Source organism: Mirounga angustirostris, unplaced genomic scaffold (genome assembly GCF_029215605.1).
Source record: "Mirounga angustirostris isolate CCGP_5_RB_7025 unplaced genomic scaffold, mMirAng1.0.hap1 SCAF_2, whole genome shotgun sequence".
Lineage (NCBI taxonomy): Eukaryota > Metazoa > Chordata > Mammalia > Carnivora > Phocidae > Mirounga > Mirounga angustirostris.
The window spans coordinates 72,488,907-72,514,575 of record NW_026991710.1 but is presented as its reverse complement, the minus strand read 5'-3'; the positions used below and the strand labels follow the sequence as shown (position 1 = coordinate 72,514,575).

The 25,669-nt window shown below is 35.5% G+C and overlaps 1 protein-coding gene across 1 annotated transcript in view; it reads right to left on the bottom strand.

Moving 5' to 3' along the window:
- MMRN1 (multimerin 1) overlaps window positions 1-24,518 on the bottom strand; it is a 63,810-nt gene extending 39,292 nt beyond the window's left edge. Inside the window, exons 1-2 of the mRNA XM_045880750.3 lie at window positions 23,760-24,518; window positions 1,073-1,192 (exon numbers count right to left, since the gene is read on the bottom strand). Of these exons, the coding sequence (XP_045736706.1) occupies window positions 1,073-1,192; window positions 23,760-24,334 (695 nt within the window). The 5' untranslated portion in view covers window positions 24,335-24,518. The remainder of the gene's footprint in view (window positions 1-1,072; window positions 1,193-23,759) is intronic.
- Between the last annotated feature and the right edge of the window lie 1,151 nt (window positions 24,519-25,669).

Here is a 25,669-nt window from a genome sequence, read left to right as displayed (position 1 = left end):
TAAAGATACATATTTCTGGTTTGTTTAAAGAGAGAGAGGGGGAGAGAGAAAAAAACTCACCTTGAACTCGGACAGTATAATGGGGTTACTGTGGTAATATTTTTCATTACTGAAGAGTTAACAATGCATTCTTTGTATCTCATGTCGACAAGGAAATCGCCACAAAGGGAGTAAATGCTGAAAGCAGAACTGGAGCTCGGCTCTCCCAAATCCCTAAGATGTGCTTAGCTCTCTGGACCATGAACCTCAGCTATTCCTCCAGAGAGTAAGAAACACCTTGATTTTACATATCCTTCCTGTGCACTGTTCCAGACTGTCAATGTGTCAGATTCATTGCCTGAGTTATTTGTATGACAATTTGCATAACATGAGCCATCATGGCCTGAATAATAATTTTAGTTTTTATTTCGGGGTCTTCTGAAATATGCTCAGATAAGCTACTGTGACTATATGAATTCAGAGAATTTATCAATTACTCAGCTCCGCATTTGAGCAATTTTTAAATGTCCTAAATAGGTTTTTTTAAAATGAAAATTAAATAACATGAATAAATGAAAATTAAATAACATGAATCATTAAAATAGGCATATAAAGAAAGGCCCCATTTAGCTGTTTGATCATGCACAATTGCAATTAGGGTGGCTTGCCAAGTTATGGACTTCTCTCTGATGTGGTATGAGGCAGAAATTATCATTAAATTTTAGAACTGTGTATGAATTTCATAAGAATTAAAGGACAGGATTATTGATCAGGTCATAGAATAAAGGTAATAGTAATAGTAAAAATGGAAATAAGCATAAAAGTTAACATTTATTAAAGACTCACAAAGTACCTGTCCTTAGGCTAAGCATATTACTGCATTATCTCACATATTCTAAAAATTCCCATATGAGGCATGTATTATTGGTATCTGCATTTTAACTTACCCCAAATCATGCATCTAATTTACTGTGTTGACCTTACTCTACCCCTATCATACATATGCACCTGGGATGATTAACTTTCTCTATATATTCCAAGACATACATAAATACAGTATAAGCAGTGGCTATTTTCAAAAAATATCACATACCTCTGAGGACAGGATCCACTGGCCCAGCCACAGGGCCCTCTCCCACTTGGAATATAAGTGACTTGGTTGTCTAGTATCACTGTGGGAGATAATCTGGTATGTACATAAGCACACCAATTCCTAAGGAAGAGATAATTTTTGTTAAAAAAATCATTATCAAAAAGAATTCTTTCCATTAAAATTATTTTCATAGGTCTGTATCTATTGCTGTTGGTGTTGTGGATTAGATACTTTGAAAAATTGGTACCTGACCTTAAAATATCTGGAAATGAGAGAACATACTTGTTACTGCATTGCTGTACACATGAAAAGTAAAGAAATGCTACAAGATCAAAGTAAATTAAGAATAAATAAGAGTGGGGTGCCTGGGTGGCTCAGTTGGTTAAGCAACTGACTGCCTTTGGCTCAGGTCATGATCCTGGGGTCCCAGGATCGAGTCCCGCAACCGGCTCCCTGCTCGGCAGGGAGTCTGCTTCTCCCTCTGACCCTCCCCCCTCTCATGTGCTCTCTCTCTCAAATAAATAAATAAAATCTTAAAAAAAAAAAAAAGAATAAAAAGAGTTAAAACCAGAACTTGTATTGTTCAGCTGTAAGTTAAGTAAAAATCCAAGACTGCCCTTATGGCAAATGTCAGCATTAGTACTTAGATTGGAGACTCAGACCTAGGTCCATTACTTCTATTGGACAATGTGCAATAAGACAAAAGCGAATAAGTAAATGCTGTAAAAATTTTAAAAAAGAGGAAAAAAATAACTATTATTAGCAGCAGATGATATGATTGTGAATAAAAAATATGAAATAGCCAGATGCAAATGATGATAAGAGCTCAACAATGTAGTTAAGATCAATATAAATTTTTTATAATTGAATAAAAATGTATGGCCACAAAGTTAAGATCAGTTACAGTTCAATATACCAATAATAAATTTAAAAAATGTACTACTTACAATAGCAAAAATAACATTATTCTTCTTAAATCCAACAAAAGAAGTGTAAGATATAACATTTAATTGTTAAGCTTTATTGAAAAGCCCCAAAGAAGATCCAATAAATCCTGTTAATGGATGGGAACAGCCAATGTAAATATATCAATTCTCCTCAAATTAATCCACAGATTTAGAGCCTTTTTAAGTTAAACCTTAATTTGATACAAGTTGAATAGGCTTATCCTGTTTTTTATGTAATAAACTAAAAACACAAATTTCAGAAATTTCTGGCTCTGGCCATTACAGAACATCAGATTTACTTTCCCTTGGTAAAAATCTGTAAAGCTGGACAAGATATATAAAGCAATAATTTTCAGATGTTGAACAACAGACAATGCAGTGAAATGATTTTTTGAGAGAAGGGAACAACATGATGTGAATTCCATATTGAATCTAGTTTTCTGCCTGCAAACAATTTTCAAACTACATCGCAAAGTCGTGGGCCCCAAAGAGAGAGAGCACTGGGTGAAGGAAATAGAGATGTGAGTTTGGGTCTGCTGAGGTGGTTAGAATATATAGATAAAGTTCATAAAATGAGGGGGAGTGGCAGAGATGTCATCTTTATAGTCAACATAGGGGTTTGTCTAAATCTTGGGTTGAATACCATGCTGTGCTTGCAAATAGTCTTTGCAAGGCCACCAGAGAACAAATACCATGAAGCTGTGTGAGCTGAACAGAGATTCCAGATTTTACCCCATCATGGAGAATCCTGACGAGCCAAAGAGGAGAGTTCTCATTAAACATCTGAGTGTTTGCCTGAGCCTAACAATGACTGCATCCAGTAAGGTAAGGCTAATCTACACACATTCCAACAAAGCCTTAACAAAAATTCCATCCTTGATATAACTAACTCCATGCCAGAACAGAAGTCAATGCTTTCTAAGGAAGACAACAAAATCTGTTCATAACATAGCAGCCCAGCATAAAAAACGAACAACAATAAGAACTAGATATGTGAAGAAGGTGGAATATAGGACCAATACATGAGTGAAAATCCAAAAAACAGAGATGACATAGAAGTTGAATTGACAACCAATGACTAAAACAGTTACTGTAAACCTGTTCAAGATTATCAAGGAAAAAAATGAGCATAGCAAATAAACTCATGGCAAATCTCAAGGAAAAAAAAAAAAGAACCATTAAGTAGAACAAAAACATACAAGATATGAATAAAAATTGCCTGGATTGGGCCTAACAGAAGTGTGGACCCTGGACATTAAGATCAATGAACTTGGAGGTAGGGCAAAAGAAACTATCCAAACTGAAGTACAGAGGAAAAAATATTAAAATATAAATGAACAGAAACTCAAGTGGTCTAAAATAGAGTTCTAGAAGAGTAGGAGAAAAAGATCAAGGAAGAGAAAATAGTTGAAGAAATAGTGGCTGAAATTTTTCTAAATTTGGTAGAAGAGTATCAGTCTTCAGATCTAAGAAGCTCAATGAATCCAGGAAGATAAACACAAAGTAAAACTTCACTTAAGCACGTTATAGATAAATTCCAGATAAAAAATATAAAGAGAGAAAAAAGGCAGACAGACATTGATTCAGAAGAGAAGGGAACTACCTCAACTTAATAAAAGGGCATCTCTGAAAAACCTATAACTAACATCACACTAAATGGTGAAAGAATGAAAGCTTTCCCTTGAGATCAGGAATAAAGCAAGAATGTCTGTTCTTGTAACTTCTATTAAACATTTTACCGTAAGTTCTAGTCAGGCAAATATGTATATGTATATATGTATATATATATATATATATATATATTCATAGAGACATATTTCTCCTATGTAGAAAATTATTAAAAATCCACAAAAGTGCTACTAGAACTTACAAGCAAGTATAGCAAGGTTGCAATATACAAAAAGCAATTGTATTTCTGCACACTAGCAATGAACTACTCAAAGATGAAATTAAGAAAACAATTCCACTTACAATAGCATCAAAAATAAGCACATGCTCAGGAATAGATTTAACGAAGGAAGTACAAAAATTACAAAGTATCACTGAAAGAAAGACAACCTAAATAAATGGAAAGCGTTCATCAACTGGAAGACTTAATATTGTTAGAATGGCAATACTCCCTAAAACGATCGACAGCGTCAACACAATCCCAGTCAAAATCCCACCTGCCTTTTTTTGCAGAAATTTAAAGCTGTTTTTAAAATTCATGTGGAAATGCAAGAAACTCAGAATAGCTAGAACAATATTGAAAAATAAGTGGAGGGCTCAGTACTCATATTATCCAATATCAAAGCTTATTACAAACTACAGTAAGTGAGACTGTATTCTAATGTTTGAATGTCATCTAAAAATACACATGGAATGGAATTTAGAGTTTAGAAATAAACCTGTACGTTTATGGTCAACTAATTTTTGACAAGGGTGCCAAGCAATTCAATGGGAAAAGAATATTCTTTTCAACAAATGGTGGTAAGATAAATGGATAGCCATAAGCAAACAGGTAAAGTTGGGCCCCTATCTCATACCAGATATAAAAATCAACTCAAAAATGGATCAAAGACTTAAAAGTAAGAGCTAAAACTGTAAAACTATTAAAAGAAAGCAAAGGCATATATTCTCATGACCTGGGATTATCTTGCCAATGTAGTAAGGCAAGAAAGAGAAGTGAAGTCACCCAGACTGAATATTAAGTAGAAGTATGTTTACTTGCAGAAAACTTGGGTTTTATGTAGAAGATCATGATGAATCTACAAAAAAAGCTATTGGAGGTAATTAGTGAACTTAGCAAGATCTGAGGCAAATATACAGAAAAATCAATTGTTGTTTTTCTATGTACTAACTAAAATGCTTAACTATATAAAGTTTAAGAAATTTTGTTCACATAAAAACACGAAAAGTGATTGAAAAGAGAGGCTATGAGGTGCCTGGATGGCTCAGTCGGTTGAGTGTCCGATTCTTGGTTTCAGCTCAGGTCATGATCTCAGGGTCGTGGGACTGAGCTTTGCAGATGGCACTGCACTAAGATTAAGATTAAGATTCTCTCCCTCTCCTTCTGCCCCTGTACCCCATGCTCTATCTCTCTATGTCTAAAAAAAAAAGAGAGAGAGGCTATGAATCAGATGATTAGCATTCATAATATATAACAAATTCCCACCAATAAGTAAGACAAGGACAGGGAAAAAATAGAACAATAGAAAAATGGACAAACTACTTGAACAAACTTTTTTTTGTAAAGATTTTATTTATTTATTTGACAGAGAGAGACACAGAGATAGGGGGACTACAAGCAGTGGGAGTGGGAGAGGGAGAAGCAGGCTTCCTGCCAAGCAGGGAGCCCTATGCGGGGCTCGATCCCAGGACCTGGAATCATGACCCGAGCTGAAGGGAGACGCTTAACGACTGAGCCACCCAGGCGCCCCTTGAACAAACATTTTATACAAGGAAATACCTATGGCTACTAAGCGTACAAAAAGAAGGTCACTTTTGTTGGTACCAAGAAAATGCAAATTAAGATCACAATGGAATAATATTTGATACTCCAGGATAAGCAAACATGGCGAATTCAACAATCTCACATATTCAGAGGATATAGAGGATAAGAGGAATCTCTTAAATACTGTTAATAGAAGTATCTATTGGTACAACCACTTTGAAAAACAATTTGTTAATATTACGTGAAAATGAACATGCAAATCCCCTCTGACCCAGTGGTTATACTTCTTGATATATATTTTAGAGAAACAATTGCACAGGTATACCAGTAATCATGTATCTGAATATTTATAGCAGCAGGCATTCTTTATAATTATCAAAAACTGAAAGTAATTCAAATGTCCATTTAACATAGAAAGGAGAAATACATGCTGAAATACTTACACAGTGGACATTGCCCTTAAAACAGTGAACTATAATATTATCCAATAGCCCAAATTTAACTTATATAACAAACCTGTGTGATACAAGTAAGCTACAGGAGAAATACAGTATGATGCATTTTTCTTACATAAAGCTAAAAAATAAAAGTGAACAATATATTGTTTAGGGATACCTGTATATATGGTAAAATTATATTTAATAATGCATCTATTTTGTATGGATCAAATATAGCATGATTTAAAATATTATGATTAAGAATAAAATAAATAAATCCTGTCTCATAGACTTAGCTGAATTGCTGTTCTGATACTCATGTCTTATCAATGAGATCATATTGTATCCATAACTTTTCTCAAACCAGTTTCTAAAAAACTTTCTTTATATCCATCCATGTATGCTTATTCTCTTCAACATATAAAATAGTATAGAAATAGCTGGGAAACTTTCACGGCATCAGAGTCATTTGCCACAAAAATGTCATGATCAGACAAAAATAGCCTTTATTAAAGTGTGTATTTTTAGATGACATTCAAACATTAGAAGCCACCCAAAATGATAACGATATTCCCTACCTCAAGGAATTTTAAATTGTAAATATACATTAATGCTACAAATGGAGTTGTAGGGGATGGAGAGAGAATTAAATGTTAACTATTAAATAAGTGCAGACACAAAACATTAATTATTTGCAATTGCATAAAAATAAGTTATTAAACAAATTACATGAGAAAGTAAGTTATCTAACTCAGATGGGTGAGACCTAGTTGCTATAGGAAGAAGTCTGGAAAGTGTTTTTATTGTGCTTGTAATATGTTACATAAATTACTTCTCTAATTTTTAAAGGTCAGCAGCAGAATATATAAACACTGTTTTAGGAAAAGAAGGCTCAGCTTCACTCCTGGTTGCAGTACCAGTTACTTTATCATAAAGACCCTACACCAAACTATGGAAAGTTCTTAATAACTGTAGATTAATTGAATGATTAGATTATATCATGATTTTTTTTCTCCTTACTTTTTTTTTCTATTAGAAATATGCATCTCATTACATTTAATTTATATCCTTCCTTCTCATTTATGATGAGATGATGAGTTTTTTGGGGGGAGTGGGCAGGGATGATTTAAAAATATGGTATTAAAAGAAATGTTATATGACTATATAATCTAATTACTACAAGCTCAAATCAGTATGAGATATATGCCTCTAAATCAGTAGAATGTTTGAAATCCATTTTGCCTAAAAATACAAATAATAATTAAAATAATACAAAAATCAATCTAAGGGCGCCTGGGTGGCTCAGTCGGTTAAGCGTCTGCCTTTGGCTCGGGTCATGATCCCAGGGTCTGGGAATAGAGCCCCGCATTGGGCTACCTGCTCAGTGGGGAGTCTGCTTCTCCCTCTGCCTCTCCCTCTGGATTGTGCTCTCTCTCTCTCTTTTTCTCTCTCTCTGTCAAATAAATAAAATCTTTAAAAAAATCAATCTAAATGTTAAAGACCAAAGGAGGAACCCAGTTTTTCCCCAGAGTAGAGCCACTGGAGTTAGTAAACATCTGCTTTGGAATATTTAGGCTTCTTGGGACCAAATGTTTTTCTACAATAAAGCTTACTCTGTCATTCATCCACCTACAGCAGATACATTGAGTACCATATAGCTTATTGTGCAAAGATCTTTTGAATGAGAAGTTTGAACGGTTAGTTCCATAAAGAAATAAAAAGACCTTTTGGCACATTTTCTAAAAGCATGGTGAGACTTGCAAAAATACTGTGAAACAAAGAACTGGCAAAAGCAAGAAACAGAAATACGAAAGATTTCAAATTGAGAGGGCCACAAAAAAGGGATATTTTAAAATATGAATTAGGTTTCTTATGCAAATCCACTGATTATCCTAATTATAGAGAATGACCAGCTTCAAACAGAAGCAGTTAAATCTTCTGTCACCTGAATTGGCTGCGTGAGTGTTGAGGGAGGTGTACGAGGCAGGACAGAGAAAAGTACCACGATCCCTACATGCTCTGGGCTATGGAAAAAGAGACAATAGCTAGATGGATAGATGGATCCATCGATCGATAGATGATAGGTACAGATACTGTTTGTGAGACTAAATCACAGTGTCACCTGCAGAGATCTTTTAAATTCCTAAATACTAAAACAATCTCATGACTGAAAGAGTTGAGTAGGCAAAAAGCAGACCAGCAGATTGCTCATGGCGCAACAATCTTTGATCCAGTGTAAATTGGAAGAACTATCCACAGCCAAAGAGCCCCTGGTGTGACTCATAATTAGGTTTATGCTACTGATGAAATAAGCTCATTAAGGGATGTTAAAAATGTAAATAGAAATTTTAAAACCAAATTATTGGAAAATATAAGTTTAAAAATAGAAAATTAAGCATGGTACAATGGTGACAGGCAGCATAAAGGCAAATGTAATGATCCCAGACAAGCATTTTGCTGAAATCTAAAAATCCTTTGTACATTTCCAGACTGATTATGGTGGATGGAGAGCAGGTACTTTGAAGTGTTTAGCTTTCCATGGGGTCGTAACCCTCCAAACAGCAGACTGCATTTGGGATTCTCTTTCAGGGTAATAACACTGCTTCTTTTGGGCCGCAGCATGTACTGAAAAAAGCTTGTATTGATTCTTTGGATTTTCCAAGTTAATAGGTAAAAGGTTTGTTCTAGGGAAAACCAGGCAGCTTTGGTTATTTAAGAACACCAGCCTAGCTTGCAGACCATGCAAAACAGAAGGTAGCAAAAGGATTCTAGTTTGACTTACACAACTTGAAGTCTTGTGGATAATGAACTAAGAGAAGCATTGTAAGTAATCTACTGTATACTGTACTTTTGATTGAAATGTTTTAGAAACCCAGTCTTCCAGGGATCTAGTAAAAAGACTAAATTAAAAAAAAATTTCCATTAATTAGTGATTTGTCATTTGAAGCATACCCTGACCCAAACTATGACCCAGTCATATCCATTCTTATCCTGAACCAAGAGTAGACTGAGCAACAATGGATTCATTTAAATAATGACCGCAACAAATATTTTCTTTAAGAAATAAAAGACAACAGTCGACCAGTTAACATTCTCTATACCAGTCCTTAAAACTCATATTAATAAATTGCTTGCCATCCTATTTATAAAAGGCTGAATGTTTAAACTTGTATACTGATAACCTGTGGCTTGAACTGACCCAATAGCATGAAAATAATAGGTACTGTGGATATTCACTAGACATCAAGGTACACCAGCAAAACCCCCACCATAAATTAGGCAATAGCATGTAATTTTTTTCTAGGAAGTTGGAGAAGATTTTGTGTTTGGGGAGACTTTATGAAGTGAAGGACCTTTATGATTTTGTTTCCTGTCATCTCCTTTTTGAGATGAATTTAGGGATTCAAAGAGGAACAAGAGGAAAATGAAACACAGTCATGGCTACCTCTGAAAAATTCAAACTTTCTCAGAGAAAGAGGATTATTTTGCAACTCTCCTATCAGCCTCCCACACCTCACCTAATAACCACCTATGCCTCCCTGACTTGATAATCATTCTTTACTTTGTACCTAAGGGTGACTACAAACTACAAATGAAAAAAATATATACATGTATTAATGAATTCATAAATGCCTCAAGGAAAGGACTAAGTTTCCCACGGGATTTAATTTATAGATAAGAATATTAATTAATCCGGGTGCCTGGGTGGCTCAGTTGGTTAAGCGACTCCCTTCGGTTCAGGTCATGATCCTGGAGTCCCAGGATCGAGTCCCACATCGGGCTCCCTGCTCGGCAGGGAGTCTGCTTCTCCCTCCGACCCTCTCATGCTCTATCTCATTCTCTGTCTCAAATAAATAAATAAAATCTTAAAAAAAAGAATATTAATTAATCCTTCACAAAAGAATAGTTCATTCCTGTTGCCACTCATTTATCTCATGAGGAACACTTATGTTTTAATTACAAAATGATGATTGCATGGAAATACATTCCAATAAAAACCTACCTGAGCTAAGTTTGACCATCACTAACAGCGAAATTATGAAATTATGGTATAGTACATCATTGTACACTAAATGCCTCAAATACATAGCAATTAAATCCCCAGCAAATTCAACGATGAAGAGATAAACATATTCTAAATACATCAGAAATATCATGTGTTTTTAATGACAAGTGTTTACTACTTTTGTAAATCCAACCTGCTCATTCCTAAACTCTGTAACATATATGGTCAATTTCTTCTCTCTCTTTCTGCCCCTCTCTCTCCTATAAATTTGTAAAGAGTAATTCATTTTAAAAGGAGAATAAATGTTAAAGGCAAGAATATATCCTAACAAGCCTAATTTTGTTGATGTCAATAATTAGAGAGGAAATAAATCAAATAAAGCCTTATTTGGTTCAATAATTCAATTACTAAGTTCCTGAGGATAAACACATTCTTGAAGTTTTAAAAAAAAAAAGAACAGTTTTCAGATAACACCACCAGTCAGGGTAAATGTTCTCCCTAGCACACTATCCTCATTGAAGAACATCATTAAAATTTCATGGATAACAATATCCAAAAGGTGGAAACAATCAAAGTGCCTATGGACAGATGAATAGATAAACAAAATGTGATATATAGGTATCTATCATCTATCTACAATGGAATATTATTCAGCCTTAAAAAGGAAAGGAATTCTGCCACATGCTACAATATAAATGGATGAAAAAGGGAAAAGAAGGAAAGGAAGAAAGGGAAAAGAGGGGTTTCTCTCAGCTTCATAGCCATCATAAACACATTTTTTTTTCCCCCCAGCTCTGTAAGTCAGACCTATAAGGTTATTTCTGATGATGAAAGGCTGCCTCCTGAACAAGATTTTCATTCTCTTCTTTTACTCCATACATGCAGGCAAATGAAGAGATTGCATTGCTGTGTCTGGAGTTTTTGTTTCTGTTTTTTCCCTGAATGAAGCAGAAGGGGAGGAGCAGAGACTGGGATACCTACATAAGCAAAACAAAATAATAAGGAAAAGTTTCCCTGACTAGAGAGGCAGGTAACAGAGTTGTTGACTAATGCTCGAGCCAGACTGCCTGCTTTGAGATTTTGACTCTACAACTATTAGCCATTAGTTTGTTCATTAAATGTGGCTTCGCCTTCCATACAATAAGTATAATGATATAACCTATCTCACAGCGTTGTTGTGAGACCAAATGAATTAACATAATATATATAAAACACTTGCTGCTGCTGCTGATTACATGATTCAGAAAGTTAGTAGGATTTTTTATGAAGGGAATAGATATATATCTCCCAATTTTTGCCATATATGCAAATAGAGACGACTCCTTTTTCACTTCTTTAATGACCTGATAAATTTATCTTAACCATAATTGCTTATATATATATACACACATACATATGTGTGTAAATATATGTATACATTTATTTTTTTTTAATTTTTTTTTTAAGATTTTATTTATTTGTCAGAGAGAGAGAAAGCACAAGCAGGGGGAGCAGCAGAGGGAGAGGGAGAAGCAGACTCCTTGCCAAGCAAGGAGCCCGATGTAGGACTCGATCCCAGGACCCTGGGATCATGACCTGAGCCAAAGGCAGATGCTTAACCGACTGAGCCACCCAGGCATCCCTGTATACATTTAATATATATGTATTTTCTCTCCCTTCCCCTCTGCCTCCCCCACTGCTCCTCCCCCCCGCTCACTCTCTCTCTCAAATAAATAATAGTAAATATATAAATAAAATCTTTTATATATATATAAATAAAATCTTTAAAAATAATAATAATAATAATTTCCAGAAAACCATTACAGAACATTATCATCATCCTTTATGTTCAGATCACATGATAAAGCTTAGCTCTTAGAATACATATGTACTCAAAATGTTTCTATAGTCTTTTTTTTTTAAAGATTTATTTATTTATTTAGCAAGAGAGACAGCATAAGCAGGGGGAGGGGCCAAGGGAGAGAATCTTCAAGCAGAGTTCCCGCTGAGCACGGAGCCCCACATAGGGCTTGATCCTGAGCTGAGCTGAAACCAAGAGTTGGACGTTTAACATCTGTGCCACACAGACACCCCAAAATGTTTCTACAGTCTTAAAAAATTATGAACATAAATACTTCCCAAATGTTATGAAATCCTTATTTTATACAAGTCTTTATTTTTTAATCAAACTATAACAAGAACACTTTTATCAAATTATTAATTTGAGAGACTAGAATTTACATGAGTTCACCAGTCATAAATGAGAAAGTACTCCAAAGGAAATATACATATACACAATATGAAAGAAGAAATAATAAAAATTAAAAGTAAGTACTTAGATTTAGTAAAAAGATTCTTGATATGTAAATCACACATTAGAATAAAACATTAGTCATTTTATATTTAGTTTGGCTAATAGTCCAATAAGTTCATCTGAACACTAATCTCCTTAAGAAAACAACTTATTTTCAAACAAAATTTATGTTTGTAATTCATTAATATTTTAGTGTAAGTACCTTTACCTCAAAATTCTACATAATATTTAAACTTGGATAGAAGTAGTAGTTTTATAAAAGAATCATGTAAAAATATATTTAAAACAAATTTTGAAAAGCAATCACGCAAAGCTCAGATGATGGGGAATTTCTGATATTCTGATACTTTAATTTTCTGGTTAATTTAGGTTTTAAAAAGAAACTTTTTTTATATACCAACTTTTGCAATTAAAGTCTTTGTCAGGCATAATTAATTTGCCTTCCATCGTGGGCACTGTATGGTAATTGTAATTGAGTTTTTGATGATAGATGATGATACAGTGTCTCAGAGTCGCAAATTATTGTGTATATATGATATTTTCAGTGTAAAATTTTAGGACAATCAGCTGAATGTGTCCGCATTCCAGGGGATATGTATAGAGTTTGCTTTTTGATCCAACCTATTTTTTAAATTTTAAAGCTAATGATAGTATATTTTTAAGAGACACATTGATTAGAAATGTATAACATATTGTATATAATATATATTTATATATTTATGAGTAATAATTCTTAAAGTTACTTAAATATAACTGTTTTCATAAATTTGTCTTATTTTACCTAATTTTATTTTATTTTTTGTTCCTTTTCCCCACACTCTGACTTCAGCCTATTCAGGGACATTGTAAACTGTTTCTATTCCAGTAGGTGTCAGCCTCTCCCAGTGTGCAGACCAGAAAGCCTCAGAAAAGGGAGGCTCACAGATGCTATGATGCTTAATTCTATACTTAACTCCAGTTGTTCCTGTAAACTGACTCTTTTAGCATCTTGTCTTAAATAATAAGTGTTTAAAATAATATTTTCATACTGAAAAATCCAAAAGGAAATACAAAAATTTCTCATTTAATCACCTAGGATTATATAAGCACTTATTAAATTCTAGCATGTATAATTCAGTATGTATTTATATATTCAGTAGTAATTTAGGGAGGAGAAATATGGAAGGAATGAAATAAAAGGAAGTGATTAAGGAGAAAAAATTAATACACAGAATATACTCCACTGACTGTTGGTTTTCACTGACAGTAATCTAGTAGATGCATTTATTTCCCAAGGAAATTAAAAAAAAATACTCTTTAACATAATGGTGTGTTTCTCTTGGGAATTTTACAGCTTGTGAAAGTAATCCCCTTTGGATGCTATTAGGTTTGATAATAACTTTGCAAAATACTATGACATAGATTGAATGTTTGTGCCCCCCCAAATTTTATATGTTAAAATCCAAATGCCCAATATAATATTGGGACTGGGACCATTGGGAGATAGCAGTGCCCTCTTGATGGGATTAGTGCTCTTATTTTTTTTTAAAGATTTTATTTATTTATTTATTTGTCATAGAGAGAGAGAGAAAGAGCGCACATGCAAGGGGAGTGGCAAACAGAGAGAGAAGCAGGCTCCCTGCTGAGCAGAGAACCCAATGCAGGACTTGATCCCAGGACCCTGGGATCATGACCTGAGCTGATGGCACCCAGGCGTCCCTGGGATTAGTGTGCTTATTAAAGAGGCCCTAGAGAGATCCCTCATACCTTCTGTCATGTTTAAAATCTGGAAACCCAGAAAAGGGCTCTCCTCCCACCGGCCCATGCTAGTCTCAGACATCCGGCTTTCAAAACTCTGAGAGGTAAATTTCTGTTGTTCATAACCCAGTCTGTGTTGTTTTGGGATAGCAGCCTCAAGGAACTGAGACAATATATAAATTTAACTGATCAGATTTTTCACACCCAAAACCTACTCATAGTTCACAGAAATAAGCAGAAAAATGCATATTACAATAGTAGAATTAATTTAATGGTTAGTTATTGTAATTTTAAACATTATTTTTTTAAAAGTGGTGTTCAAAATTTTTACTTACAAGTGGTCTAGTGAGTGCTTTGGAGAACTTACCATTTTAGACATTATATTAGAAGTCATAATTCATTTAAAGTAAGCTTTCTATTTGTACATAAAGCAAGTTATGTAGCTTATAGAAAAAGAGTAAATAAATGAAGTTCTAAAAGAAAGGACATTAAACTTAGCAAATAAAATGTTCCTCTTGTTTGGTATTCAACTTTTATTTCATTTCTGGCACTTTCATTAACATTTTACCATATTTATGACCATTATGTATACAAAATAAAATAAAAAACTAAAAAGTAGAAAACTCTCTGACTAACCTTGGTTTCTGCTTAAATTCTGCTGCTTCATTATTGATGTACAAAAGCAAACAAACAAATAAAAACAAACAAAAAACTCTCCTTAGCCAAGTGTCCATATTTTCATATTTTCCAAATTTATAGCTCTAGTCTTGATCTTTGCTCTGAACTCCAAATCCATCCAATGATTCGTTATTGCACAGAGTTTTGCTGAGCTCTCTTTCTATGAGCCTGGCACAGTTGGGGGTAATAAATAGAATAGTAAATAAGAAAGGCAAGGTTCCCGGGTGGTTCAATATTCACAAATCAATAATCATGATATACCACATTAATAAAAGAGAGGATAAGAACCATATGATCCTGTTGATAGATGCAGATAAAGGATTTGACAAAATATAGCATCCATTCTTGATAAAAACCCTCAACAAAGTAGGGATAGAGGGAACATAACTCAACATCATAAAGACCATATATGAAAGACCCACAGCTAATATCATCCTCAATGGGGAAAAATGGAGAGCTTTTCCTCTACAGTCAGGAACAACACAAGGGTGTCCACTCACCATTGTTATTTAACATAGTACCAGAAGCCCCTAGCCTCAGCAATGAGACAACAATAAGAAATAAAAGGCACCCAGATCAGAAAGGAAAATGTCAAACTTTCACTATTTGCAGACAACAGGATACTCTATGTAGAAAACCCAAAAACTCCACCAAAAAATTGCTAGAACTCATACATGAATTCAGCAAAGTTGCAGGATATAAAATCAATGTACAGAGATCTGTTGCATTTCTGTACATCAATAATGAAGCAGCAGAAAAAGAAATCAAGGAATCAGTTCCATTTGCAATTGCACCAAAACAAGATAAGATACCTATGAATAAACCTAACTAAAGAGGTAAACGATCTGTACTCTGAAAACTATAGAACACTGTACCTCTGAAACAAATAATGCAATATATGTTAAGAAAAAAAAAAAGAAGAAGAAGAAGAAGAAGGTAGCAGGAGGGGAAGAATGAAGCGGGGGAAATCGGAGGGGTAGACGAACCATGAGAGACGATGGACTCTGAAAAACAAACAGGGTTCTAGAGGGGAGGGGGGTGGGAGGATGGGTTAGCCTGGTGGTGGGTATTTAGGAGGGCACATTCTGCATGGAGCACTGGGTGTTGTGCACAAACAATGAATCATGGAACACTTCATCTAAAACTAATGTTGTAATGTAAGGGGATTAACATAAGAATAAAAAAATTAAAAAAAAAAGAAAAAAAAAAAAAAAAAAAAAAAAAAAAAACTATAGAACACTGATGAAAGAAATCAAAGAGGACACAAAGAAATGGAAAAGCCTTCCATGCTCATGGATTGGAAGAACAAACATTGTTAAAATATCTACACTACCCAAAACAATCTACACATTTAATGCAGTCCCAATCAAAATACCACGAGTATTTTTCACAGAGCTAGAACAAATAATCCTAAAATTTGTATGGAACTACAAAAGACCCTGAATAGCCAAAAGAATCCTGAAAAAGAAAAGCAAATCTGGAGGTATCACAATTCCAGACTTCAAGCTATATTACACAGCTATAGTCATCAAGACAGTATGGTATTAACACAAAAACAGACACATAGATCAATGGAACAGAATAAAGAACCCAGAAATGGACCCACATCTGTATGGTCAACTAATCTTCTTCAACAAAGCAGGAAAGAATATCCAGTGGAAAGAAGACAGTCTCTTCAACAAATGGTGGGAACACTGGACAGCAACATGCAGAAGAATGAAACTGAACCACTTTCTTACACCATACACAAAAATAAATTCAAAATGGATGATATCCTAAATATGAGACAGGAAACCAACAAAATCCTAGAGGAGAACACAGGCAGTTACCTCTGACCTCAGCCATAGCTACTTCTTACTAGACATGTCGCTGGAGTCAAGGGAAACAAAAGCAAAAATGAACTATTGGGACCTCATCAAGTGAAAAGCTCCTACACAATGAAGGAAACAATCAACAAAACTAAAAGCAACCTACAGAATGGAAGAATATATTTGCAAATGACATATCTGATAAAGGGTTAATATCCAAAATCTATAAAGAATTTACCAAACTCAACACCCCCAAAAATAAACAATCTAGTTAAGAAGGGAGCAGAAGACATGAACAGACATTTTTCCAAAGAAGACATAAGAATGGCAAACAGACACATGAAAAAATGCTCAACATCACTCATCATCAGGGAAATACAAATCAAAACCACAATGACATACCACCTCACAACTGTCAGAATGGCTAAAATGAACAACACAGGAAACAACAGATGTTGGCGAGGATGTGGAGAAAGGGGAAACCTCTTACACTGCTGGTGGGAATGCAAGCTGGTGCAGTCACTGTGGAAAACAGTATGGAGATTCCTCAACAAGTAAAAATAGAACTTCCCTATGACCCAGCAATTGCACGACTAGGTATTTACCCAAAAGAAACAAAAATACTGATTTGAAGGGATACATGCACCCCAATATTTATAGCAGCATTATAAACAATAGGCAAACTATGGAAAGAGCCCAAATGTTCACCAACTGATGCATGGATAAAGAAGTGGTACACACACACACACACACACACACACACAATGGAATACTACTCAGCCATCAAAAAGAATGAAATCTTGCCATTTGCAACAACATGGATGGAGCTAGAATGTTATTATGCTAAGTGAAATAAGTGAGTCAGAGAAACACAAACACCATATGATTTCATTCGTATGTGGAATGTAAGAAACAAAATTGATGGGGCGCCTAGGTGGCTCAGTCGTTAAGCATCTGCCTTCAGCTCAGGTCATGATCCCAGGGTCCTGGGATCGAGCCCCGCATCAGGCTCCCTGCTCAGCAGGAAGCCTGCTTCTCCCTCTCCCACTCCCCCTGCTTGTGTTCCTGCTCTCGCTATATCTCTCTCTCTCTGTCAAATAAATAAAATCTTAAAAAAAAAAAGAAACAAAACAGATGAACATAGGGGAAGGAAAAAAAAGAGAGAGAGAGAGAGGGAAGCAAACCATAAGAGACTCTTTACTAGAGAGAAACCTGAGGGTTGCCGAAAGGGAGGTGAGGGGTGGGTTGGCTGTATCAGTGATGGGTATTAAGGAGGCCACTTGTGATGAGCACTGGGTGTTATACGCAAGTGATGAACCACTAAATTCTACTCCTGAAACCAAAAAAAAAAGAAAGAAAGAAAGAAAGGCAAGGTTCCCATTTTCATGGGATATATATTCTATTGTGGAAAGACAGAAAAGACACGGCTGACTACATAAATAAACCCAATAATTTCATGTCAGTGCCATGAAGAAAAAAATAAGGGTGATACAGTAAGAATGGCAAATTTACACCAGGTAATCAGGGACGCCTGGGTGGCTCAGTTGGTTAAGTGACTGCCTTCAGCTCAGGTCATGATCCCAGAGTCCTGGGATCAAGTCCCACATCGGGCTCCCTGCTCTGCGGGGAGCCTGCTTCTCCCTCTCCCACTCCCCCTGCTTGTGTTCCCTCTCTTGCTGTGTCTCTCTCTGTCAAATAAATAAAATCTTTAAAAAAAAAAAAATAAGGGTGATACAGTAAGAATGGCAAATTTACACCAGGTAATCAGAGTTTTCATTGAGGGACAGTAAAGCTGAAGTTGCATGAGGAAAAGAATTCTTTTTCCATATACTGAAAGAAGAGCATTCTAGCTAGAGCAAAGAGGAAGTTTCCTTGAGATGCATATAAACTGGACAAGCTCAGTACCCGGAGAGGCCAGTGTGGCCAGAGGAAAGCAGCTGAATGAACTTGGGAGTGTGATGAAGATGAGATGATAGAGATAGTCAGGAGTCGTATCAAGCAAGACCCTGTGGGCCATGGTAAGGATTTGGGATTTTATTCTAAATGAAATGGAAAGCTACTGAGTGATTTTTAGCATGTGAGCAAAATGTTAAATTCCACAGATTTTAAGACGACATCTCTGAAATCAAGAATATATTTTAAAATCAATGGTATGCTTCAGTCACTATTGTCAGACTGCCGTTATTGCCCTTGCCTTAGAGACACCTTAACCAGTTTCATTTACATTTTCATTTTAAGTATGCAAAAGAGTGATATGTATATATATACATATACATAAAATAATCTCTAAGACATAAATAAGTCTAAAAATTCTAAGAAATAATGTCATACTTTTCTTTCTTATAGTATGTAAAACAATGTGTCACAAAGGATGAAGTCTTAACATCAAATAAATCCATTAATCCGATTTAAAAGTTTTAACACCTTAAATTTACACAATGATATGTATCAAATTTATTTATTTTTTTAAAGTTGAAAGGATCTCTCACTTGTGTGGAACATGGATTACAGTGGACAAGCTAGGAGTCTGGTGGTAGATAATGGTGGCTAAGAGAGGATGGTAGAGTGAACGTGGAGAGAGATTTGAGATATACTGGAAGGAGTACCAAGAAGACTTCTTGATAGATTAGATAAAAGTTAGGAGGGAAAGAAAAATGTCATGGATATATCAAGCGTTGCTATTTATGGAGCTAGACATTTACTGAGATGGGAAGATTCACGTAGGTGTATGCAGGGTTTGGGATTGTGGGAGAAGTTAAGTAGGTAATTGATGTCTATCTATACCTCATTTTACCTAGTATCCTTTCAGGGAATCTTACCCACCTTCAAGGTAGGCCGTTCACTCTGTTACATATTCTCATAAGCTTCATTCAGAATGTTTACCACTATTTGGATTCAACATCAGCATTTGTGATTCACTGTTTTTCTTCCTCATGTCCTTCCCACTGGATCATAGACTCAACGAGGGCAGAAGAGGTGGCAGTTTTGTTCACCATGTTACCTTCAGCGCAAGCACTATGCTGGGGACAGATTAGGTCCTCAGCAAATAATTATCCAATGCATAAATAGGTTAATTCTAATTTCTTCTTTTTATCCTGCCTATTTCAGAGTGCTTGGTCACCGACCAACCACCACTCTACCAGATAGGAAACCACAGCTCTGGGGTAGCAAGGAGTTTCTGCAGCGCTAAGACCAGAGAGAGTACAAGATGAGACAAAAATATGCCAGAAAAATCCTATAGACAGAGGTATTCCTTTTACCCAGTGTCACTATAAAATTCCAAGAGCAGTAAGGAAAAATGAAACAAAACAAAACAAGCACAACAACAATGAAAACCTAAAATGAATCATCTAGATTTCATCATAGAGAAATAAGAATATTTCTTTGGGAAAGATTCCTCTTTATATTCAAATATTATTCTATAAATTTTACATTCAGCTTGTTAAATATTTATTGTGTACCTATTATAACCCAGAGACTTTGTTAGCATTCAAATATGTCTCTACAAGAAAGGAGATCACAGAGTTCACTATAATTATAATACACTATTGTAAGTGCAATGATAGAATAATTCAAGGAGAGCTCTGTGGAAGTTAGAAGGGCCACCTCACAGCCTGAGAAGGCTTCCTGGAGCTATTATTATTGCTTCTCGGCCTTTTGGCTAAGATCAAGTGTATTATTATTGGGTATAAAGGAAGGGAAAAGACCATGTTAGCCAGAGGGATGAACAGGGAACAAAGATAGGTTTAATGAACAGCATATTGTGGATCAGAGATCTACAAATTTTACCGGCCAGGAAGTCAAGAAGACGAGGCTGGGGAGGCAGGCAGAAGCCAGATCAAGGATGGCATTGTATGACTAACTGGGTAAGGATTTGGGCTTTATTCTGGAAGCAAAGAATAGCCTCTGAGGGCTCTTAAGGAGGAAAATAAACTGGTCACGCTCATTTACCCACTTGGGAGATCAGACTGCACTTGCTGAAGGAGTATAATGTAGGGGTTGAAAGCTATGTCTCTGAAGCCAGCCAAACCGGTTTGAATCTCTGCCCCGAGATTTACTTTTTTTTAAAATTTTTTTTATTATGTTATGTTAATCACCATACATTACATTATTAGTTTTTGATGTAGTGTTCCATGATTCATTGTTTGCGTATAACACCCAGTGCTCCATGTAATACGTGCCCTCTTTAATACCCATCACCAGGCTGACCCATCCACCCACCCCCCTCCCCTCTAGAACCCTCAGTTTGTTCCTCAGAGTCCATAGTCTCTCATGGTTCATCTCCCCCTCTGATTTCCCCCCTTCATTCTTCCCTTCCTACTATCTTCTTTTTTTTTTTTTCTTAACATATAACGTATTATTCATTTCAGAGGTACAGGTCTGTGATTCAACAGTCTTACACGATTCACAGTGCTCACCATAGCACATACCCTCCCCAATGTCTATCACCCAGCCACCCCATCCCTCCCACCCCACCCCCTACTCCAGCCACCCTCAGTTTGTTTCCTGAGATTAAGAATTCCTCATATCAATGAGGTCATATGATACATGTCTTTCTCTGATTGACTTATTTCGCTCAGCATAATACCCTCCGAGATTTACTTTTAAGTGACCTTAGTTAAAATACTTAATCTCTCTGAAAGAAATAATAAGAGAATCTTCTTCATGAAGTTATGGTAGTGATCAAATGATTGAAATAAAAAATATATATATATATTCACTCAGAACAATACAGTGCTAGGAACAGATGTCATAAAGTGTTTGCTATTGTTATTACTTGCTAATCAAATGAAAATATGGAAGACTTTATCAAGGCTTCTTTGCATCAGCATTGCGTCCATAAGGCACGGAAATGTTTTCTCTAGCACCATTATCAATTGCATGGCATAATGAGTAAGAAGTCTTGGGCTTGATGGAAAGGATCACCAAAAGGAAACCTCAGGCTTCCCAGGACGTCAGGCTATAGAATCTCTAAGTACAGTTGGTACTTTTCTCTAGAAGTAATTCAAAATTATTTTCATTGGAAAATCCATGGGACAACGTTCTGTTTGGAAGTTTACACTTTTAATATCTTGTTTCCTCCTAACACATATTGAGTTTTTAGAAATCTGACAGATATGTTACTGCTTACTTTTTATAAGACATATCCCTGCAGGCAGAATCATTCTTCTTTTAAAAATTCTATGTATCCGGGCGCCTGGGTGGCTCAGTTGGTTAAGCGACTGCCTTCGGCTCAGGTCATGATCCTGGAGTCCCGGGATCGAGTCCCGCATCGGGCTCCTTGCTCAGCAGGGAGTCTGCTTCTCCCTCTGACCCTCCTCCCTCTCATGCTCTCTGTCTCTCATTCTCTCTCTCTCAAATAAATAAATAAAATCTTAAAAAAGAAAAAAAATTCTATGTATCCTTAGAAACTAGAACAGTGTTAGGCACATAATAAAACAACTAGCATTTATTTAAAAACTAGTATTTTTCAAATGCTCAATTACTAGTTCTAATTATGAAACAATGTTATATAAAATTTAAGTGACATTTTAATGTGAATTTTCCCCTTCTTGTTTGGATTATATTTCATATTCTATTGATAAATCTCTTAATGACAGCATCTTTAAAAAGTTCATAATCATTTTCAAAGAGTTCTATTAAATGATTTAAAAACTAAAATTATAGAATCTAATAAAATATGACTAATAGAAATGATCATGTAAGTGATATGGCATTTGCTATTATTATTTAATAGAGTGCATTCTGTTGTCCCTCAACATGAAAAAGTTTAATGTATATGTTAAAATGTCTGTTATGGGCAAAGTTTACCCAACCTGAGTTGAACATTTTGTAATCTGTAGCATTTGTTTTACAGTAAATTGGGATTGTTCTAAATTCCACCAAGTAAATAAGTATTTAGTTAAAATCAGATTTACTTACATATTTTTTAAAGTTCTATAATCTCTGAAATACAGTGAAATAATGGATTTAAATAATAAAGAATACATAAATATGAATCTATTGGTTTATATTCTTCCCAGTGTCTCCTCATCTTTACGTCAACATCAGCTTTGACACAATGCCTATAACAGAGCAGATGTAAGCGACTATCAGTAACTTAAACTATGTTATATAGTTAGTAAGATGTTTAACTCAACTAAGATCTCAAGGCATTATTTGATGTCTTGAAACTATTTTATTGTAGGTAAAAAGCATTTGAAAGTTTAGTTTTATAACACTAAACTACTAGTATTCCAAATAGATCACTCTGAACATTAAATAAAAACATTGACCTGCATTTTTCACAGCTATTTTGTTTGTTTGTTTTAGTATATTTTTTGGTCCTTTTGAAAGTATTCATTAACGATATATTTTTTAAAGATTTTATTTATTTATTTGACAGCGAGAGAGGGAACACAAGCGGGGGGAGTGGGAGAGGGAGAAGCAGGCTTCCCGCTGAGCAGGGAGCCCGATGCGGGGCTCGATCCCAGGACCCTGGGATCATGACCTGAGCCGAAGGCAGATGCTTAATGACTGAGCCACACAGGCGCCCCTTCATTAATAATACTTTTAAAAGTTTTATTTTTTAACTTCAACAATTCACATAGGATTTGCTCGAATTTTAAATCAAAATGAATTTGAAAAATTGGCTTTTCTATTCATCACATTCATGATAATGGCATAACTCAATATAACAGTACTAGTAAAATATGTTTCTTAGCACCTGTTCTGTGCAAAGCATGCATCTAAATATATTTGATTTATACGAATCTTGCAGGATCACCCTGTAAAGTTAGTATTTTTATCTGTACCCCCTATACCATATCTGTATTTTACATAAGAAAAAACTCAGTCTCAGGGAGCTCAATTAATTTACTCAAAGTCACCAAGCTAGACAGTACTGGAGCCAGGATTCCACACCAGCTCTGCTTGGTTTGATCTTGATAACTATACCTTCCATAGCACCAGGCTCTGTCAATTTTTAAATCTGTTCATGTCCCAACTGTATTGTCATTTTTTCTTTCATGTTGTGGGTGTCCTTCCGAGCCCCACCAACATACCCTTGAGTTGAATAAACAACTAACAGTCACTGTGGTGTTACATTGCTTATTAGTGACTATCTCAAGTAAAGGCCCCTTTATAAGTGAATTTGATTGGTTCAATTAAAACAAAATTGCTGCATTTTTTGGTTCATCTTTTCTCCATTAGATAAAGTAATGCTTAATTACCTTATCTAACTGCAATGTGATCCAATTTCATCCTGAACATGAAAACATTTTCTGAGAGTGAGAAACTGTTAGCTTGCAATCTTATAGACTCTATAGTTAGGGAGAGAAAAAAAAAAAAAAAAAGAATTGTTTCTTACTTTCCTCTAGTTGTTTCAAAACTTGATTTTTGATAGTTGGTTTTCTGGCTTCCACTGCTGTCACCTCTGCTGAGGTATGTTTCCCGTGGGGACCGATTTCCCAGGCCGCCTGCAACTGAGTTGGGAGAGATCGCTTGTTGATTCGACTTTGTGGCAAAGCTCTGAAGAAATTTCATTGTAGAGTTGGAAAGGACCACTGACTCTGCTCTTGGGCTGAACTTGAGGCTAGGTTTGGTTGGGAGGGCAAGAGGCTGTAACTTAAGCACCCCTTCTATCTTCCTTGGGAGTGTGAGAGTTTGGTTTTTCACACCCTCAGGAGGTGTGCCTGTCTCTGAGGGAGGCAGTGTTGATTTTAGAAGACTCTCTTCAGAGATTCTTGCCTCAGGAATTGTGGCTATCTCCGCTGATGTGATCTGAGGGGTTGGCAGCATTTTATTTAGAGGAACCGTAGCAGAGGCCGCGTTCTCCTGGGAGCTTGCATCCTCAGGGGTAGTCCAAGTATGCGTGGTGTTGATAAGCCCAAAGCCCCCATTCCATAAACTAGAAAGCAGGATAAATAGCCTTGCTCTCTTCATTTCAGTAGTTTGAAGCAAGAAAGCTCATGCAAAATTGGGAGATACAGTCCTTCTGGTCTTTTCAACAGCTACTTCCACACTGAATCCGCTAAGACAGAGCTTTGCCAATTTGAGATGTGTAGAGGAAATAGGTTTCTGTGTTTTGTAGTGGACTCAGGAAGTTTGATTTCCTGTTTCTGTAGGTTTTGTGTGATCTGTGACCTCTGGTGGGATGGATCTATGGAGGTGGTGAAGGGTGTCTGACGAAGCTAAGGGTAAATGGGAAAACACAGGCAATTATTATCAGGAAAACCCATGAGAAAAACATGAAGTAACTTTCCTATGTCCACTCATGTTTCATTGGTTGTTGATTTTGAAGAGAAATTTCACATTGATGATAGGGAGTATGGAATTTTGTTTGGATGAACTGAATCAAGGAGTTTAACATTTTGTTCTACTACACAGGGAAACTGAGAAAAAAAATATGACATTTCTTTTCCACTGTGTCCCATCCAGAGAATCACATTTTGTTCAAATGCTTATATGCATGCACATATAATAAACAAAAACTCATTGACAGTCTCTAACATTTTACACATCACAGGCTTAATTATGGAAAAAAATATATATATATACCTCTATTTTTGTAAATACACTCAGCCAAGGCATTACTTGAAGTTAATCTCAATGATGATAAGTAATAGCAAAAAAGTATAAATTTTTTAATTATACAGATATATATGGAACTTACTTTAAATTTTGCTCTCAGAACTTTTACCAGAACCAGTTTATGGAATGAATAATCAGAATTTTGGATAATAATGGATGAAGAAAAAAATGAAGTCACGTGAAAATAAATTAAAATGGAATCATATATAATGCTTTTGTACTTTTACTGTGGTGCAAAATGATATTAGCTGCAGATAATGGAGAACTAAATTGATTAAAGACTTTTCTATGGTTGTTTTCCTAGTAGAGATGCTTTATGGGATTTATGACTTCACTACTACAGCAAATCTCTGATTTTCAGGCTTCAATTAAGCTCTCTCATCTGTAAAAAAAAATTCCATAGCAGACTCTTTGGACATATAAATAACATGTTATAACAGTTCATCCATTCATTCATTCTTTCAGTAATTACCCAAACCCTCAGTTAGCTTCAGCTAGGTACTCTCTTAGGTGCTGAGATTATAAAGCAAGAATATTCTTGCTCTCTACTTGCTAATGGTCTATTATGTTATCTGAAGACCAGATCTATGTGTAATTAATCTTTCTGCCAATTTTTGTGCCAGGCATTAGGCTCTTGCTGAATATTCAGTCATAAAATTTTTTTCTTTCAGAATTGGATAACCAGAA